This window comes from Saccostrea cucullata, unplaced genomic scaffold (assembly GCF_032062105.1).
Source record: "Saccostrea cucullata isolate Sc308-1 unplaced genomic scaffold, CSIRO_AGI_Scuc_v1 ctg289, whole genome shotgun sequence".
NCBI classification, from domain to species: Eukaryota; Metazoa; Mollusca; class Bivalvia; order Ostreida; family Ostreidae; genus Saccostrea; species Saccostrea cuccullata.
In genome coordinates this window covers 207,501-227,987 of record NW_026933175.1, presented here as the reverse complement: position 1 = coordinate 227,987, position 20,487 = coordinate 207,501, and the positions used below count along the sequence as shown (strand labels likewise).

The 20,487-nt window shown below is 33.1% G+C and overlaps 2 protein-coding genes across 2 annotated transcripts in view; one reads left to right on the top strand and one right to left on the bottom strand.

The window, feature by feature from the left end:
- LOC134237506 (CD109 antigen-like) overlaps positions 1 to 20,487 on the top strand; it is a 164,484-nt gene that overhangs the window by 104,121 nt on the left and 39,876 nt on the right. The window contains exon 15 of the mRNA XM_062719593.1: positions 6,970 to 6,993. Within this exon, the coding sequence (XP_062575577.1) occupies positions 6,970 to 6,993 (24 nt within the window). The remainder of the gene's footprint in view (positions 1 to 6,969; positions 6,994 to 20,487) is intronic.
- Positions 2,679 to 18,278, bottom strand: LOC134237509 (FMRFamide receptor-like). The gene is made up of 2 exons (XM_062719598.1): positions 18,041 to 18,278; positions 2,679 to 4,016 (listed from the first exon to the last, which is right to left on the bottom strand). The coding sequence occupies exon 2, from the start codon at positions 4,010 to 4,012 to the stop codon at positions 2,891 to 2,893; it is 1,122 nt and encodes a 373-aa protein (XP_062575582.1). The 5' UTR covers positions 4,013 to 4,016; positions 18,041 to 18,278; the 3' UTR covers positions 2,679 to 2,890.

Below are 20,487 nucleotides of genomic sequence, written 5' to 3'. Positions count from 1 at the left end.
GTTAGTTATTGACATTAAGAAAGCTTGGTTTGGTGATGTTAGTGATTGATATTTAGAATTCTTGGTTAGGTGATGGTAGTCATTGATATTAAGAAAGCTTGGTTTGGTGATGTTAGTGATTGATATTTAGAAAGCTTGGTTTGGTGATGGTAGTCATTGACATTAAGAAAGCTTGGTTTGGTGATGTCAGTGATTGACATTAAGAAAGCTTGGTGTGGTGATGTTAGTGATTGACATAGAGAAAGCTTGGTTTGGTGATGTAAGTGATTGACATTGAGAAAGCTTGGTTTGGTGATGTAAGTGATTGACATTGAGAAAGCTTGGTTTGATGATGTAAGTGATTGACATTGAGAAAGCTTGGTTTGGTGTTGTTAGTGATTGACATTGAGAAAGCTTGGTTTGGTGATGTTAGTGATTGATATTTAGAAAGCATGGTTTGGTGATGTTAAGAAAGCTTGGATTGATAATGTTAGTGATTGATATTTAGAAAGCATGGTTTGGTGATGTTAAGAAAGCTTGGTTTGGTGATGTTAGTGATTGACATTGAGAAAGCTTAGATTGTTGATGTTAGTGATTGACATTAAGAAAGCTTGGTTTGGTGATGTTAGTGACTGACATTAAGAAAGCTTGGTTTGGTGATGTTAGTGATAGAGATTAAGAAAGCTTGGTTTGGTGTTGGTAGTGATTGACATGGGTAGAATCGGTTTTGTTTAGGGAATGATTTGGACACCAAATGTCACAGGAGGTAAAAAATAAAGTCTCAATCTGGACTTGAACCCAGGGCCTGTGGAATACCATGCCAGCATTAAATCACTGAACCATTGAGACCCGATATATTGACTGACTTTCACACAGTACATATTGATTAAAAATGTTTACTCTTTGTAAATTATTTTGTGGAGAATGTTGGTATTTTAACCATATTTGCTGTGATTTAAAGCTCACTTTTTCGTTAATTCCCAATCATGACAAGGAACACACGGGGGTATGACTGGTCGGCAGGGGATGCTCACTCCTCCGTGGTACTGGATCCCACCTCTGATGTTTTGGATGTCTGTGTTTGCTCTGCCCCTATTTTGTATTGTTTTATGGACTTTTGATCTTGAATGCTGTTCATTATCTCCATATTTTTCTCACTTGAGTTTTCTATGTGTTGGTTTAATTTACCTAAGCTTTTAAATTCATCAGTATAGTGTACATTGCCATACATGAGGCTAAAGCAATTAATTTCTATAGTTTTATCTCCATCTATGCCTCTAGAAGCATTCCACAGCACTTTCTTATTAAATGGATAGAAAATGAAATAAATTTGTTTTAGCTGTACTGGTCTGAGACCAAAAGTCAAGGTTTCAAATGCTGAATTTAAGCTGAAGAATGACTTGGTTTAATTTGTTGAGCAAGTAAAAGTTTTTGGTGTCTGCAAATCTCATTTCCAAGTAACTATGAGCCATATGATGACCAAACTTGCAAGAATGACACATCTAAGGATGCACACTACCAGGCTTGCTTCGGATGCTGGATCTGATCGAGCTATATTTTTCTGTACGAGTGACGAGGATCAAGTTTTTAGAACAGGTTCATTATGCACACTACCAGGCTTGCTTCGGATGCTGGATCTGATCGAGCTATATTTTTCTGTACAAGTGACGAGGATAAAGTTTTTAGAACAGGTTCATTCTTCAGTAATTATAAATCCTCTGTTGACCAAAGTTGCATGGATGTTTCATCTAAGGATGCACACTATCAGGCTTGCTTCAGATGCTGGATCTGACTTACATTTTCGGATGAGTGACCAGGGAAAATTTTTTAGAACAGGTTCATTCTTAAGTAACTATAAGCCCTTTGTTGACCAAACTTGCTTGGATGATACATCTAATTATGCTTACTACTTGACTTGCTTCCCTGGATGATGCTGAATCTGGCTTACATTTACCTTGTCTTACTTAGAGACAAACATCATGGCTGCTAGGTCTACGTATTAGTTATTACCTCCCCTTGCTTCCAATCACTTCTGTTACTATGGCTGTATTACTGAGCGGCAAATTTGAACTCATAAAAAGCAACCCAATTTAACAATTGTTTAATTATTTTAAAATGAAATTATAAGGAATGAGTCTAATTCTTGGCCAAATTATTCAAGCATAATCTGATTTGGGTCAATTTATGCTTTTTTATAATCTGCTTCGCGGATTATAAAGCGTAAACTAACCTAAACCAGGTTATGTAGAATAATTTGGCCAAGAATTAGTCATTCTTTAAATAAATTTAAAGATTTCTTAGATGGATATAACAAATTACGGATATAGCAAAGTAATTTCATAGGCCCCAACTTTGTTATAACCAAGTTTTACTGTATTGCTTTCTGTGGATGGTTACTGCTTATATATTTAGACAGTTACAATTTATTTATAAAAATTTAATAATCTTGTAAGTCAAGATAAGCAGTTATAAATTCCAGTGCCTATTTGACCATTAATGATATTAAAGAGAGGGGATTATGAATAGATATTGACCAAGGTGTCATTAAGCTGTCTTTAATAGAAATTGTTTGTTAATCACTTATTTTGTATAAACACTTAGAAAATAGAAATGAAACTATTTTATTTATACCTTAAGAGTAAATTTTTATAAAAAAAAAAAAAAGTCTGAAGGATTTAAGATTTTAATTGTAGAGTGAACTGTAATTTACAAAGTCTTTAATTATAAAAAGTTTGGTTACATTAGTTTGTTCCTGGTTTCAGCCCAGTAAGTTACAACAATATGAAGTATTTGATTGAAAGTATGAAGAACTTGAGAGCTGTCCAATCGGAACTAAAATTGTCCAAGATATTGAGCTCTGAAGTCCCCCTTAAACTGATGGATTTCGGATTAAAATTAATCAGTTTTTTTTTTACAATCCATCATTAACATTTTGTAGTGGAACCTTGCTTTCTTTCATGCTGAGTCTATAGGAATCTCTTCTGTGGTTCCGCCAATAACAACACACGATATGTCTCAGGGTCTTACGAAAATACGAACTAATTATACAGTATAAAATAAAATTCACTGAAAAATTCACTGACTGCATGAAGTTCATGACGGCTTCGATGGACCTGTAATTCTCCGTGTGAAGCATGCTTGCAATATGGAGGACGATTTCAGAGGGTGCCACCAGGATTAGAAACATTACCACAATGACAATAAGAGTCGTTGTTAGCGTCACATTGGTATCTTGAGAAGAAGCCTGGTCGTAGTGAAATTTCTTGCGATATAAGTACGACTGGTGTATCTTGCGACAGATACAGATGTTGAAGCCGACCAATAGAATGAGAGGTATAAAGTTTCCTAGAATAGCCCACACCACTCGGTATATAGTATCCTTCATCGTGTCGTGTCCTAATGGTATGATTTTCAGAGAGTAGACAACTGTGTTGTTACCAATCACCGTCTCCACAACTTGATTTCTCCAAAGCACTGGGACGTTAAATAGCGCAGATAAAATATATACAATAATAATTATTAACTTTGTCTTTCTTAAGGTCATCAATAAGGTTTGATTCAATGGGTGACAAATCGCAATGTATCGTTCTGTTGCCATAGTAACAGTAAGCCATGTGCTGGTGAGGATGAAGACGTTGATGATGGCAGGCGAATACTGCCCGTAATACAGAATAAAGCCCTTCTCTGTGTAGTAATCACTGGGTAGAAACGTCGTCGGGAACGCAAACAAACAGAACAAGAAATCAGAGAGAGCTAGAGCTATCAGGCACAAGTTAGCGGCTTGTTCTACTGTCCGTAATGAGCGCCGAAGTTTTCGTCGAGTTAAAATTGTAAGGTTTAAGATATTTCCCACAATTCCAAACAAACACACAGTTGGAAGTCCAAAGTTATTGAGGATGTCAATGGCGTCTAAATCGGAGCTGGTCTGAGGTGGGACTGTGCTCTGGTCAGACGAAACAAGGATACTGCTGTTGGTTAGGGTCATCGCCATGGTGATATTAGTTCCAGGGTTGTCATCCTGTGTTTCTGTCATTCTTCTGAAAAATATAGGAAATTGAAGTTATAACACAGGTTAAATTAATGACATGCTATCTGTAATGACTAATGATGCATGTTGTCCTCAGTTTTAACTCTTTATTGGACACATGTTTCTATGACAGTCTTTTGATCCTGTACAGTATTCGGTACCTTTATACACTGACCATTGACTGGTCTGAGCTGCTGAGCTGCTTTGGAGACTCTTATATATGGTGACAATCTGACATTGATCACGTTTCCTGGAGAACAAACTTGAGCATGTCCTTATTTACTAATGATAAATTAAGATTTGAGCATTATGATTCTGATTGATTAAGCTTGACAAATGGGCCCTGGTGGAATAAATTGTCATAAGAGTCTCATATACAGTATAAACAATTCATATTACGGGAAACATTATCATGTATACCATCAACAATCTGGTTTGGGTAAAAGCAATCTATTGGATAATAGGATTACCATTACCAAGGCTTCTGGTCATATATAATATATATGTCAAATATGACAGGCTTCAAATCTATTCATTTAGGGTAAAAATAACTGAAGATGTTCATAAGAACTAGAACTTCTGTCATATTTTAAATTGATCAGTGCCCTCTCCTTTAGGGTCACTAAAAATGGGTCTGTCTGGAAAACGTTCATTTCCAAATAGTATTGCTAAATCTCGAGCTTTTACAATAAAACTTCATAAATTCTGTTAATAAGGAAAACTCCTTGTTGATGTTAAGGTCAAAAGGTCAAAGACCAAGGTCACAAATTTCATATATGTAATGAAAAAGTACACTAGCTGCAGGATGAAATCTTTTGCAAATTAAATTTCATATCAAATTCAGAAAGATTCTTATTTATTCTTGGGGTCAAGCTGTCAAGGTCAAAAAGTCATTTTTGGCAGAAAAAGTAAGATGATCAGTTTTCCTTGAGCTTTGAAATGAAAGACATGCAATTTAATGTTTCCATTGAATTGGTTTAGGTCTTGAGTCAGGAAACAAATGAGAATATTAATTGTTTATCGACAGTAAAACTTTACAATTCAAAATTATACCCAATGTTTTGTTTTTTCTCTAAAAATAAGATGTCACATTTCTTTTGCGTGTTGGTATACATAAATGGATTAACTAGGGTATGATTGATGAAAATACATGAAGGAACAATTCTACAGGGATATAACACGACAGACAGTTTAATTATTAAGGACACTCCGGGAGTTGAATCAAGGAAGGTCTCGGTAGATTTCATGACTGCCCTGACACTTATTGGATATTACATAAATGTCGCAGAGCTTTCTGTTCTTGACCAAAACAAAGTTGTTTTTCAATTTTGTAACCTGCTGTGTTTGCTGTGTTTCATTGTTTTCAAGTTTCATTAAACTAAACATATCCATCTGGCCCTATAGATAAGATATCTCTCACAGTACATGTATATACTTTTCTTGAATTCTAGTTAAATACAATTGAACTAATGTATCTCAAACACCGATATCTCAAACAACATAACAAAATGTATCACCAGTCCAAACCTTTTCTTCTTTAAATGTTGTACCCATCTTGAATCCTCATATCTTATCTTGGATCCCATCAAGTTTGATATAATGAGATTTGACTGTACATTACTGACACATTTGAGTTGAAAACATGTACAGTATTGTCAAGTTTTCCAATGGTATGTGAAATAAGTTTTTACAAACCTTCAAAAGAATAACTTGCATAATTATATATATATAAAAACATGGCCAGTTAATTAAAATGGTTGAAGGCAGAGGCTTTAAAAAAGTGATATCCAATGATTTAATTCCTTGTGTTTATTTGATAAATAAATTAAACTTTTAAAAAAAATGTTACATTAAATTTCGTCTGGCATGACATGCTCATAATTATTACATCAGATTTACGGGTAAACATCCCATCGGAGCATGTGGTTTTATTTCTGCAAGAGTTTATAATGTTTTACAGTTATCAATGTTACTTGTTCATATTTATTTACACTTTTACCGAGTACCCGGGTACTCGATCGGAAAAACGTCCGAGTAACCGAGTATTAAAAATTGACCGATTTGACATCCCTAATTTACAGATACTACTATGTTCTGAGTGGTGTTTGTTGCTTTGACAAGTGAGAAGTTCATTAAGAAAACCTTGGCTTTAGAATTGATAACCTGAATTTTTTTGTGAAGCTGACATGAAAAATCCATATGATGATGTTTATAATCTCCAAAATTGTGAAGGAGGTTGAAAAACTTGTTGAAGAATTCAAATTGAGAATTAAAAACATGAAGCAGACAAGTTTTCCTGCTGTTGGCAATATTGAGCAAATGATGGATTCCCAAAAAACTGAGCAATTATCAAGTAAAGGTTTGTTTTCCTTCGTGCCATCCGAGTGTTGTCTAAACAAACTCATGTCCAAGAGAAACTAGGTGAAATTTATTGCCAGAAGCTTGAGTGTAAGACATACAGTTATACAGAATGCCCATCTTAAGTGATCATTTCATGAAATTAGCCCCATAGTGTCAGAACAAGTGACAAGAAATTGGATTTCCTGGCTTCCAGGGTTGACATTGCAAGACCTTTGGGGACCCATAAGATAATTGTCTTGTATAATGAATATATTGTTATCCAAGGGATAACGGAGGCAGTTCCTGACCATAAGCATAGGAATGGTCAGCAGTTTTATTCCAACTCCGATCTTATTTGTAGTAATTCACAATACTGAGCTAGACTTCTAACTTAAAAGAGCTGGCAGTGTGTCTGGTTGTTAAATTTAGCTTGCATTTCACAAAATGCAATGCATTTTCAAATTTTTAAAAATTGTTATGTTACTTTCAGATAATTTTTAATAAAATGAAATAGAATTTGAAAGATAAATTAATTGTAAGGTTGATTGTAATTAATTGTAAAGTTATGATGATTTTAGTTTTATAGATAAAGAAAACTTATCAGATTTATTTTCTTTTTACAGAATAACCTGGCCACCAAGGATGAGGTAAGTTATAGCAATAAGTCTTCATTTTTTTCCCAGGAAGTAAAGATGATAGTCATCAATTCTCCCCTTCTGATAGATTGTCTATAAATTGAACAGAAAAAAATCTAGAAAACAGAGATTTTTTATTAATAGAATACAAGCCAGACAAAAGCTAGTGCCATCTTTATCAAATCACATTAGTAAAGATACAATATAGCAAACTCACCAGATTCATGAAGGAACATGAAAAGTCAACTCTAGATATAAAATTGGGTTGAAATGTTTTTTTTAATACTTTATTGCTTCAAAATTAGGCAAAGTAAGGGTAACTGTTAGAGAGTCCACTTGAATAAGGGTGTTTACATATTAAAGCGATTTTTGGACACTTTACAGATTTAAGTGATTACTGAGGCTTTTCACAGTGTCCATTACAATGAATTTAAATGGAGACACAGATCTGATTTTTAGCTCTACTGGTCAGAGACCAGAAGAGCTTATGCGATAGTAATGCGTCCGGCGTCCGTCCGTCTGTCCGTCTGTCTGTCCGTCTGTCTGTAAACAATTTTTCAAAATGCTACTCCTCCTACAGTTTTGGTCTGATTTCAATATAACTTGGCACACAAGTAGACTACACTAAGATACATAATTCTGTGTATCGGTTTTTGATTACGATGAACGGTGTTGCCGTGGTTACTAAAAATAGAAATTTCTGTGAAATTCTTTCAAAACGCTACTCCTCCTACAGTTTTGGTCTGATTTCAGTATAACTTGGCACACAAGTAGACTACACTAAGATACATAATTCTGTGTATCGGTTTTTGATTTTGATGAAAGGTGTTGCCGTGGTTACTAAAAATAGAAATTTCTGTGAAATTCTTTCAGAATGCTACTCCTCCTACAGTTTTGGTTTGATTTTATTATAACTTGGCACACAAGTAGACTACACTAAGATACATAATTCTGTGTATCGGTTTTTGATTTCGATGAACGGTGTTGCCGTGGTTACTAAAAATAGAAATTTCTGTGAAATTCTTTCAAAATGCTACTCCTCCTACAGTTTTGGTCTGATTTCAGTATTACTGGGCAAACAAGTAGAATACACTAAGATACATAATTCTGTATATCGGTTTTTGATTTTGATGAACGGTGTTGCCGTGGTTACTAAAAATAGAAATTTCTGTGAAATTCTTTCAGAATGCTACTCCTCCTACAGTTTTGGTTTGATTTCATTATAACTTGGCACACAAGTAGAATACACTAAGATACATAATTCTGTTTATCGGTTTTTGATTTCGATGAACAGTGTTGCCGTGGTTACTAAAAATAGAAATATCTGTAAAATTGTTTCAAAATGCTACTCCTCCTACAGTTTTGGTCTGATTTCAATATAACTTGGCACATAAGTAGAATACACTAAGATACATAATTCTGTGTATCAAATTTTAATTTTGATGAACGGTGTTGCCGTGGTTACTAAAAATAGAAATGTCTGTAAAATTGTTTCAAAATGCTACTCCTCCTACAGTTTTGGTCTGATTTCAGTATAACTTGGCACACAAGTAGACTACACTAAGAACATAAAGAGACTTTATCAACGATCATTATTCTATTTAGTTTCAAATCCCAGCTGCTTAAGTACTTTTCTCTTCCTTTGCTATAAGTTCAACCCAGTAGAGCTTCAGTCTCGACAGAGACTTCTGGTTACTATTCCTTTTAGGCTTTTCTAAATATTTTGAAGAGTGTATTATTATATAAGTTGCATGACACAGATGATTCACATTACCTAAGGATGCTTATTCACAATGTGGTGCTTTAATTACAATTAGGTTAATAGCAAAGAAAAAATTACATAAAAATTACATATGATAGAATTTATAAGCAGGGTACTTTTCAGGAATATAATGACATGTTTCTCATAAGTTTTTCATTTGTAACTTAAAAGTTATCTATATACAGTTATGAAAAGTAAAATTAGACAAGCCATCATGTAGTAGTATCTTTTGCATTTGTAGCTAAAAAGAATCTTACAGATTTATTCAATTATTGATTAGAATTCATCTCTCTGATCTCTGAAGACTGTCCGTGCCAGTCTTTGATAGCATTGTAGAAAAAAACACACAGACTCGAGACTTATTATCTTAGGTTTATAAAAATTCTTAGTAGTTGCACATTTGAAATATTATTTTATAATGTAAAACGATGATACAGATAAGCTGGAGCATTTCCAAAATCCATATTAAAACACGGTTAAAATTAATTATGTAACTGTATCTTCAACTCTATATTCTTTCTGGGATCAAAGTATAAAATGAACCCTCATTGTTTTCTTCTAGGTAACTTGTAATATATGTACAAGAATTATTGCTATCCATAGGTCCCTGGACTTTTATGGCTAAATATTTTTATGCCCCCATAATCAAAGATTCGGGGGTATATAGTTTTACCCTCTCCATCTGTCTGTCTGTCTGTAAGTTTGTCTGTTTATCTGTTTGTCCTTATGTCTGCAAAAACTATAACCTTGTCCATAAGTTTTGAGTTGGTGGAGCTTAATGGCTTTCATGCATCTTTGAGGGAAGATGAGATACCAAAGTATATTACAGTGGCCTCATTTGAAGAGAAATTTTGGCATCGGATAATCATAGAATTTTACATTTAAGATAATACAAAATTTATTTTAACTAAAACTATGAATTACTATATTAGGGTGTACAAGATATATGGTTTGTTTCTAAATTAATTGATAGAAAAAAAAGGAAATAGAAAGTTAATTGTTTATCTTTAGATGCCTCAGTGAAAGAAAGTTCGGGTATATTGTTGTTATTCATGTTTGTCTGTCCGTCTGTCACACTTTTCTTCCTCAAACTTCTCCTACAATTTACACAGTACTAGCTTAATCATCTTTTGTGAGATGGTTGGTGGTGTCATGTAGATGTGCAGTAAGGTTTCGGAATTTTCATTTTGCCCTGCATAAAAAAACAACATTTTTCGACACCCATTTGATCCCAAATGGGTGTCGAAAAATGATGTTTTTTATGCAAATTTTTAAGATTTTGTAAAGAAAATTTTAAATCAACTCCTCATGGTTTTAAAGACAGTGTGGAGGCTTAAAATTTATACATCACAAATATAAAACTATATTAATTTCCTGATGATAACTTTTAAAATTAGTTTTCTCTGAGTTTTTCTCTACTTCATTTAATTTCTGTGTGGTTGTAAAGTATATAGTACGTAATAAAAAAGGGAGCTTTTATTGATGACCATGGTCATTTCATTAAATTATAAATGTTCCTAAGCTTATTTAACTTCAGTATACATGTAATGTAGAAATTTCCCTCTCTTATCTTAATATAAAGATGTAAAATCAGAAACTTGACCCATGTCTGACCACAAACAAAATGGAGCATGAATACGGGATACACACAACAATACAACTCTCTGAGCCATATATCTTAGAGAAAGGTGTGAAATGAGAATTAACTGAAGTGAAAGGTTAAAATGAAGCAGTAGAGATTTTAGCAAAGTTTCTAAAGGTGTGAATGGATATTTTTGTATGAACAGTAGTGGATAAGTGACATTAGAAGAGGGAAAAATTGGTTATCTTTAAAAATTTAGTGGACAGAGATGATTTTAATACCTTAAAAACAGTCAATGTAATTGTACCGTATATACTCGCTTATAAGTCGGTTCGCCTATAAGTCGGTTGTATTTAATAAGCTTGCATATCAGATGAACTAACCTCGTATAAAGCCATACTTTTAATAGCTGGCCTATAAGTTGGACAAAGAGTTTTGGACCTGAGATTAATCAAAAAAAACCGACTTAGAGGCGAGTATATATGGTAACAAAATGTTACGGGAGAGGACTATCAAAGTTTGGGAAACTTGTGTCCAATCCCTTTGACATACTGTCAATAAAATATATGTTCAAAACAAGTAACCAAAAATTGGCACACAGTGAGCAGTAAATAATGTCTTATAGTTAAAAATTCCAGGTTGCCCACAAGGTACAGTACTTTATGGCTCAAGCATTAGTGTCATACTGAGGAAGAGCTGAACCTCAGCAGGTGCCCTGCTATATATTGGTATCAAATGTTGTCTGATCAATCATCAGAATAAGACAGTGGGCTATGGAAGGATAATTATTTGTTACAGTTAATTAGAAATACTGGAAAAAGAACCACAATTTTATGTTAGCAAAGTAAACAAGTACTGTCCTTGAATTTGCCATTTTATGTTTCACAAATCTCCATAGGATTTTAATACTAGTGTAATTTCCATCAATCAAGAAAATAACAGTGTATGGAAACACAATATTGAATGGAACAATATATTTATACTTCAACAACTGATGCTTTTTCATATTAATGTCAAAACTTGTTACTTTTGAAGGTCCTTTGGTCAAATTCAAATTTTAAAATATTGTTAAAGCATGACACAGGCATTTTACACTGAAATAATTAAGAATGAAATTTAAGAGGTCTTTCTCAGCGAGAATTCTCCTCAGAAGCTTTCACTGTGTGTAACCCCGAGCCTATAATTGGTCAGGAAACCAATTGTAACTTGACATTCCTTTCTCTCGATCCCTGCCATCAGGTTCTCCAAATGTTTGCCCACATAGTGTTTATAGATACAGCCTCTAAGCTGTTTTAAATGAATCTGTCACCCCACTGAGAATAACTATAATTATTTTGCTTTAATTCTTCTTAGCCTGTTTAGATTGAGATTCAATGAACTTTTTTTTTTATTTATAATTAATATAGAAAACCAAGCAGGTTCCCTGCGAGAAAATTGGATGTTTGTCAGTGAAGTTGAAAACTTAGGTTCTGTGTACTTAATTACTCCCAGTCTTGGCCGATTTATTGACTTTTTTTTAATAAAAGAGTTATTTCTAAATCCAGTTTGTAAAGATGTGTTTTCTCTGAATTAGAGAGAATGATACTGATTCAAAACATTACTAATATTACAGTTTATAAATGTTTTCTAATATTGAACTATTTATTGAAAAAAATCAAACAAGGGAAAAACTCTTTTTAAAAAAATTAGTTACATAATTATTTGGCTGAATTTATACTGAGGAATTTATTGAATTTTATTGATAAAAATTTCTCATACTTATATATGAAGAAACCTAGCTGATTTAAGAGAAAAAAGAATATCTGCAAGAACTCAAGCATATAAGATTGAATAAGACACAAATCCAATAACAGGCTTGATTCCGGACCATTTTCTACTTATTGAGCACAATATAAAAAGAAAAAGGAGTGTCTCCTTATAGACAATAGGAAGTTCCAGCATTTAATAAAGCCTTGTGGATGACCTAATTTCTTTCCTTCCGAAGGCTACAGGACTATTACTTTGTGATAACAGTGTGGGAAAAAGGAATAAAGATTGAACAATGGGTCTGTTTGAGATTTTATTTGTCTGGTGATTGGATATATAAGAATCATAGATTTCAAGGAACAGGAAGTGTTATCAGAAACTGATATCAGAAAGAGGCTGCGGTAGAGCCGTGTGAAAGTAGGGTTGCATTACAGGGTTGCTTTAGACCACATTGGTAGTAAAACATTCATCTTCAGCAAGTCTAGGTGACTGATAAAAGCATGGGGCTTTGTATAACTTTGTCAGTGTTTGTTTATTGACTCAGGCGAGCATTGTCGCCCATGGGTCTCCACTTAACACAAATCGTATGAGGTGTTGATATTGATTACAGTTTCAATAATAATACATGTATGAAAATGGGCTAAGAGAGCTTTTTTTCTGAAAAAAAGAAAACTTCCTTAGAATAACCAAGACTTGCTCTGTTCATCCCTCTGTCTGTTTGTCTGAATGTTTGTCTGCATTTCTAACTTTAACCTTGACCATAATGTTTGATCAATTGGAGCTATTGCTTTCATACTTCACAAGCATATTCTTTGTGACACATCCTTCCTTTGGATACCAACATATTTGACCTCTTAACCTTGGAGTTTGACCCATTTTCTTAACTTTAGACATATATAGCCTTAACTTTTGAACAATCAATGCTAGGACTTCCATACTTTAAATATGTATTCATTGTGACAATCACTTTCCATTTGTTTAAATTGTTTTGACCTTGCAGACCTTGGAAATTGCATCACTGTTAAAAAAAACTTTAACCTTGGCCTTAACTTTTGAACACTAGGGCTTTCATATTTCTCAAATAAGACCTCTTAGGTATAAACTTAATTGACCTCTTGACCTTGGAGATTGCATGGTCTGCTTTTGAAATATTTAAACTTTTACCATAACTTAGAACAAATAGAGCATATTAAGGCTTTTATATTTTATATGTGTATTTCTTATGACAAGGTGCCTTTCCGTGTGTACACTGACCTTGACTTGGCCGTTTGACCTACTGAAAAAATAACCTTGCCATGATTTTAGAATGGTTGGTGCCTGCAGGGCTTTCATATTTCACAAGTGTATTCACTGACACAACTCCTCTCTGTAAAAACATGTTTCATCTTTTTACCTTAACCTTGAAGTTTGACTTGGCAATAAAATGTGAAACTTTATCCCAGGAGCAAAAAGCTGTCGTATGGGGGCATCCGTGTTTCAAAATCACACTTTGTTTTCTTAGTTAAATTGTTTGTTTTAGCTATTTGAGAGCTTCTGTAGAATTTGAAAGGTTAAGCATACAGAGGAATATAAAGAAAACTTTTGAGGTGAAAGAATAAGACTGAATTTTTTAATGCAAACTTTCAACATGTTGTTTGGTTTTAAGTTTGTTGAAAACATATATCCCCAAAAGGCAGTGTTTGGCTTAAAAAAAAATGTAAATATCCAAGTTTAACAAAGGAATGTCTCATTCATAAGAAAAAGGTTACAGTTTGTTGGTTAAATGTGCATGTCCTTGGAAGAGCCATTCCACATTGTTTACATCTGAGATCAGTCAAGGAAATTGTCCCAAGATTTTTTTATAGGCCTGAATTTTTCTTTCTTACGACGTGGTAAATTTAACAGCATTCTCATATGTCTCAGGATCATTAACTTGGTATAAGGGCAATTTGCATCACGTTTTAAATTATACTCTGAGGTCGGATTATGTCTTGTTTTGTTTTGTTTTGTTTTGCAAGGTTGACCACTGTTTGTTGTTGCCTTCACCTTTTTCATTCAGACTGCATGTAATCCAAAAAAGAGAAATATGTAAAATATTAAAGGGGGAGAAATTGTCAATTTGTTTCTTTCCAGTACTGCCTTTTTTCTTTTTGTCTCGCCTGCGACGAATGTCGCGAAGCGAGACATAGCGACCATAGATTCCGTCGTCGTCGTCGTCGTCGTCGGCGTCCAACTTTTGGTTAACCCAAATGTCAAAGTTTTATAAACTGCAATAACTTTCTCAAATTTTATTCAGTCTTCTTGAAATTTGGACACAATATTCAGTATGGATAAAAATTTATATCCCAAGTATGATTTTGAAAAAAAAAATTCAAATTTTTCCGTATTTTTTCCTTAAGTTGGACTTAGTTTTTTCATGATAATTTATGGTGAAGACCTATATTCCAGCAACTATAAGTTATAGGGATATGATAATTAGTCTGGATACATCATAACCACAAACGTATGAATTGTTTGACCTACATTTTTCTGCATGAGTGACTTTGGTTAAATTTTTGGTGGAGGTCCATATCTCAGCATCTATAACTTATAATGGCATGATGATTTGTCATTGTACAGGTTATAAGTAACCAACAACATCAGTACCAGAATTAGGTCATTTTGACCTACATTTTTCTGCATGAATGACTTTGGTTAAATTGATAATGGAGGTTCATATTTCAGCAACTATAACTTATAGTGGCATGATAGTTAGTCAGTGGATACATCATGGGTAACCACAAACGCCTGTACCAGAATTAGGTCATCTTGACCTACATTTTTCCGATGAGTGACTTTGCATAAATTTATGGTGGAGGTCCATATCTCAGCAACTATAACTTATAGTGGCATGATAATTTGTCAGTGGATACATCATGGGTAACCACAAACGCCTGTACCAGAATTAGGTCATCTTGACCTACATTTTTCCGCATGAGTGACTTTGCATAAATTTATGGTGGAGGTCCATATCTCAGCAACTATAACTTATAGTGGCATGATAATTTGTCAGTCTACACATCATGGGTAACCAACAATATCAGTACCATAATTAGGTAATCTTCACCTACATTTTCTGCATGAATGACTTGATACATATACAGTGGATTTGATTTCAAAATGCAAGTTCAAATTATTGCGACTCATAACACGTTGCAATATTCGCAATAATAAAAACATCACAATAATTTGTGAATTTACAGGGTATATGTATATATATATAAATGCCAATATAATCGCCAAGGGATTAGATATTAAGTCAGCTGTTCCATTTCTTTATTATTGTATTTTTGAGTTATTCCTTCTGAAATGTCAATAAATGCTTCAGTTTATCAGACAATCATTTCTTACTAACCACAGCGACAGCAGGCGAGACACAGGGTTGCGGGCAACCCTTACGTACTTTTTTAGAATAATTCTTAAAAGAATTTAAATTTTGTCATGAAATTTGCATATGTACGTATTCTTAAAAAAATATCTGAATGCATATAAAAGCTGAGGAGATATTCTCATTGTTCTTTGAGGTTTTAAAGAGATGATTTTCTTGGTTATTTTTGACAAATTATGTATGTTTTAGAGACTAAGTTGCTTCAAACAGTTGTTGAAAATTAGACCCATTAGAAATTTTTGCCCATCCCCGGGCAGTTTTAGTATGGAGAGTTTGGATTGCTATCTGTCTTGTATATCTGTCTCCATAACATGGAAATTAAGTGGTAGATTTATTGATTTAAAAAGACAATCTTGTATCCTTTGTCCTGAATGAAAAAAAGAAACAACAGAGAATTGGCAGGGAGGTTTTTGTCAGAAAGTACATTAATTTTGTCTTGGAATCTTGTTTTTACTGGTGTACCTGTAAGAGCACTACAAGAGCTGCTGAGCTCTAAAACCTATAGGGGTGACTTAATAATGGAAAGGCCATGTAGTACAGTAAAACTCGGTTATAACGAAGTCATTTGGACCTATGAAATTGCTTCGCTATATCCTTGATTCATTATAACCGTATAATAATTTCATTAAATTTATATAGCTGGGGATCCAAGATGATTTCGCTACATCCGTAAATTCGCTATATCCGTTTTCTTACTAAACGAGTTTTGCTGTAACAAACATATAAAACTTAATCATTCCATCCAGTTCTATTTTGTTTGTTCATTCACAATATTATGACAGTATTAAATGTTGTCAATTGTTGAAGCCCAACTTAAAATTAAGGTTTTCATGTTCTCAATTTCATTTGGGAGTTAAGGAATGACGAACTCTGTTTTAGTGTTCCATCAGCCTTTGTAACACTTCATAGCATGAAAGAATTCCCAAACCATTGTTTTCATTTATTAAAATTGTAAATGACTTCAAGAAATTAGCTTTATCATTCCAGATAGTTGTAGTAGTTAATTTTGGGGGAGATTTAGGAGTCTGCAAGGTGTAATTCCTGGGTTGTATCCAATTCTCAGGAGTGATATGAAATATGATTTATAACCTTAATATCAACTAATTCCAGTCTGGATATACAGGTACATGTGCATTTTATCAGGATGAAATCTAGCCTCTCCCTAAAAGTCAGTTAGAAACTACAGACCACGGCAGGAAAAAAAGTAACTGTACATTAATTCATATTACAAAAAACTGCCCTGTATTCACTAGTTTTTGTGATTCTCCTTCAGTAACTATTAGATCTAGATGATGATTTTAAACATAGGATTTTATGTCCTACTCTGAGAGAGATTGAAATGACAGAGTGCTTTCAGGAATAGGTGTGTTCATTTGATAAATCATAACTGTATTCATGCAGTATTTGTCTGTTATAGAATATACATAAAACAGTCTAACTTTATGGGTTTATCAAAATGACAAGGATTTTTATTTTTCCTTTATTGAGGAGAGAGTACATGAACTTTTATTTTTTCAGTCTGAGACCATTAAATCATCTCCTGCCAATGACTCTGTGATTAATAAAGCAGTATTTAGATACATTACGATCCTACAACACAATATGCATATAACTAGGGCCTAGGTAAGCGGAGAATCTATTACAGGATTAACGACAGAACGGTAAATAGCTGGGAGCCAGGGTCCTTTTTGTTCTTACCTAGCGTGGTAATATTGACCAGCAGGAAGATCAGATAGGATTAACTCAAATCAGGAAAACATCGGAGAAAATATGTAAACTTGATTAAGTGAGGCAGAGAGCCTAGACCTGGGTGAGGAGACATTACCCCCAGATTGGCAGTTGTTTGGTAACTGATAAAGTAAAAAGAAGGTCGTAAACTTTATTAAAGAGTTCCATTACGGAGCACGACTCTTACCAAAGTCCGAGTAAGGAAAAGTCGCCATCAATATTCTGTCATATTGATGAATTCTGGAATTGATTTTTTTTATATTTATTAAAATTGAAGGTTTTGTCTCTACACCATTAAGTCACATCAGTCATAATCCAAAATGGAAGCTTAAGGTTATTAAATTATAACCATAAACTTATTCCCAAATTATCAAATATTATAAAGTTTTAAATACAAAATAGGATCAAAATAGTTTTTTTTTTAAACTTAACCAAATTTAAAAATCAAAGTTTAAGATATATAAACTAAAATCAAAAGATTTTTTTTAAATTTTATATTTTAAAAAATAGCTTTTAAAAGGATAATTTTAAAGTTAAGCTTTTTTGGAAACAAACTTTTATTTTTATAAAAACAAAATAGGTTTACAAATTCCCAGTGATTACTATGATATTTAAGTCTACAGATGTCTTTACTGTATTTTATAATATAACATATGAAGTATCTTTTATGATTATTTTAAACAAGGTGAGATTTTTCAATAAAAAACAGTGTATAAAACTTAACCCTGGATAAAATGACAATGTTTATAATTGAAATATTAATTCAATATAAATTAAATCATAACATTTAAGTTTAATGTTATGAATGTATAAAAAATGTAAAATATTTCCTTACCTTCAAAAAAAGTAATCAAACATGATGATGTAGCCCTATAATTAAATCAGTGGTGAATGGAAAGTGAGATGAAATGGGCTTATCACCGTGGATATATACCGGTAATTAATATGAAATGGTTGCTGAGGCATTCTCTTATAATTCCAGCATTGCGGCAGTACCTTCAACAGTGTGATATCTATTGTCAATCATGAAAAGCTGCCTGTGCACATCACCAATATTATTTATAGGTCTCTCCACAGCAAATACTCAAATCAGATTTCTTCATTCATTTCTGTAATTCCTCATGTCATCTGTGTGCTCAGTTAGCCGGCAGTAGATTTAATGGTGAATCAGTGTCCAAACACTCGATTACACAGGCCACAAGATCGCACAGCCAAGATGACTAAGCAGATTAATTTTATTTAGAGGAATATTGTATTCTGAAAAAAGAAAAACAAATACTTTTTTCTAATAAATTTTAATAGAGTAGATAAAAGTACAGGTGATTGTAGATCATTAGATCTTGGAGTTCAATCTTGATCTCGTAAGATACCTGTCCCTTTTTCTCTTACATGTACTGTGAGTTAAACTCGTTGAGTATGAACATGGATAAAGCAAATTCACGGATAAAGCAAAGATATTTGGTGTCCATGGCCGAATTTGTAAAAATTTGGGGTAAAATTTTACAGTTATAACCAACTCGGATATAACGAATTTAAGGATATATCAAACTGCTTTTGAGACCCATGATACAGGTTAAAAATAATGAAATTTACATCATTCATAATGAATTTTCAAAGAACTAAAATTTGATTTATTGAACTGACTTATTTATTTCCAATAAGTATTTGCATATAAAATTCAATTAATAAAAAAAACCTTAGTTATCTAAGATATGTTTTGCAATAAATGATTCCCTAACATATTCAGTTATAAAACTTGAAGGAAAAAGTGTACAAATTCACGGTATGTACAGTTGATGAATACAGTATATGAATTGGTTATATGGATATATAACGAATTACAGATATAGCAAATTAAATTCACAGGCCCAAGACTTCGCTATAACAGAGTTCTGTATATAGTTAAGCAAAATTCTTGATTTCTCAAGAAATCTCTCAAAATCTTTTTCCTCTGGAAACCAAAATATATGAATACAAATTTTTAAAGAATATTGATCCTCAATATCTTGAAGTGGCTTAATTTGTACGAAGGCTGTCGCAGAAAAAAACAAAACATAACTACCTCATTAACTACCTGCCAACAACTTTTATTTTTGAAAATTGTTGGGAAGAGATTTCTTAATTTTGACATGATATTATGATGTTGTAATATCATATGCATAAAGAAAATGCATCAAAAACCTGTTAGATATTGGTGGTTACGGTACCTTAAGGAAATATTTTTCATGTTTAGTAATGGCATTGCCATCAATAATTTGTGTAATACCATAATGTAGGAAAAAACTAGAGGTATTAGTGTAAGCATTGAGCTCACTAAATGATTCTTTCCTCCTCCCAATTAGGGTTATATAAAGGCAAAGTTTATATTTTGCTCAAGGAGACCGAAAGACCCGAAATAAGTGTCAGATCAAAAAGAAAAATAGGAGGCGCACGATGGCATTATGTATTAAAGAATATGTGAAAGTATCATTAAATTTTATTCAGTGGTATAGGAGAAGTTGCATATAAGAGATGAGTACCTTTTAATATTATAGAAAGAATGGCAGTGTCCATGTTTTGCAAAAAGTAAAATGGGAGGTGCCTATCTAAAGCACTATGAAACAAAGATTATGTGAAAGTCTAAATTTCATTCATTGGTATAAGAGGAGTTGCATATATAAGAGATGGGTACCCAAAAGTGTAACGGACAGATGTACAGACATACGGACAGACAATAATCACTATATACCTTCCCACTTTTCAAGCTGGAGTATAATAATATGACTAAGTTTACATAGTGTGAAATTCTACAATCAGAAGCAGTAGTGTAGAAATTCATGAATATAATAATATAATAATGAATGGCTATTATATGGCATAATATGTAAGACATTTTCCATTAAATATTTCAAAAACTGTGACATACTAAGTCCAGTGCACCAAATGATTTTACTGTTGACTTGGCACACAAGTCCTTTTCACACAGGAAAAGAGATGGAAAGAATATATGGCATGAACAGGTGTCTTTGACACTGGTTTATACATGACAAAAGAGATTCAAGGATGGCTTGAATAAACTTCTGATGGTAGAGGTGCCTAATTTACCTAAAAAATGACAAACTGAAAAGTTGGGGGCTTGCCATTTAGTGAATTACCATTTAACTCTCTAGTGGGTTTACCAGGATTGGGAGGTTGCAATCTTATGATTAGAAAGTACAAGATGGGTAATTTAGACATGACAAAAAAAAACCTATTCAATAAAAACTTTTAAGTTCTACACCATTCTGGAACAGAACTATAAAA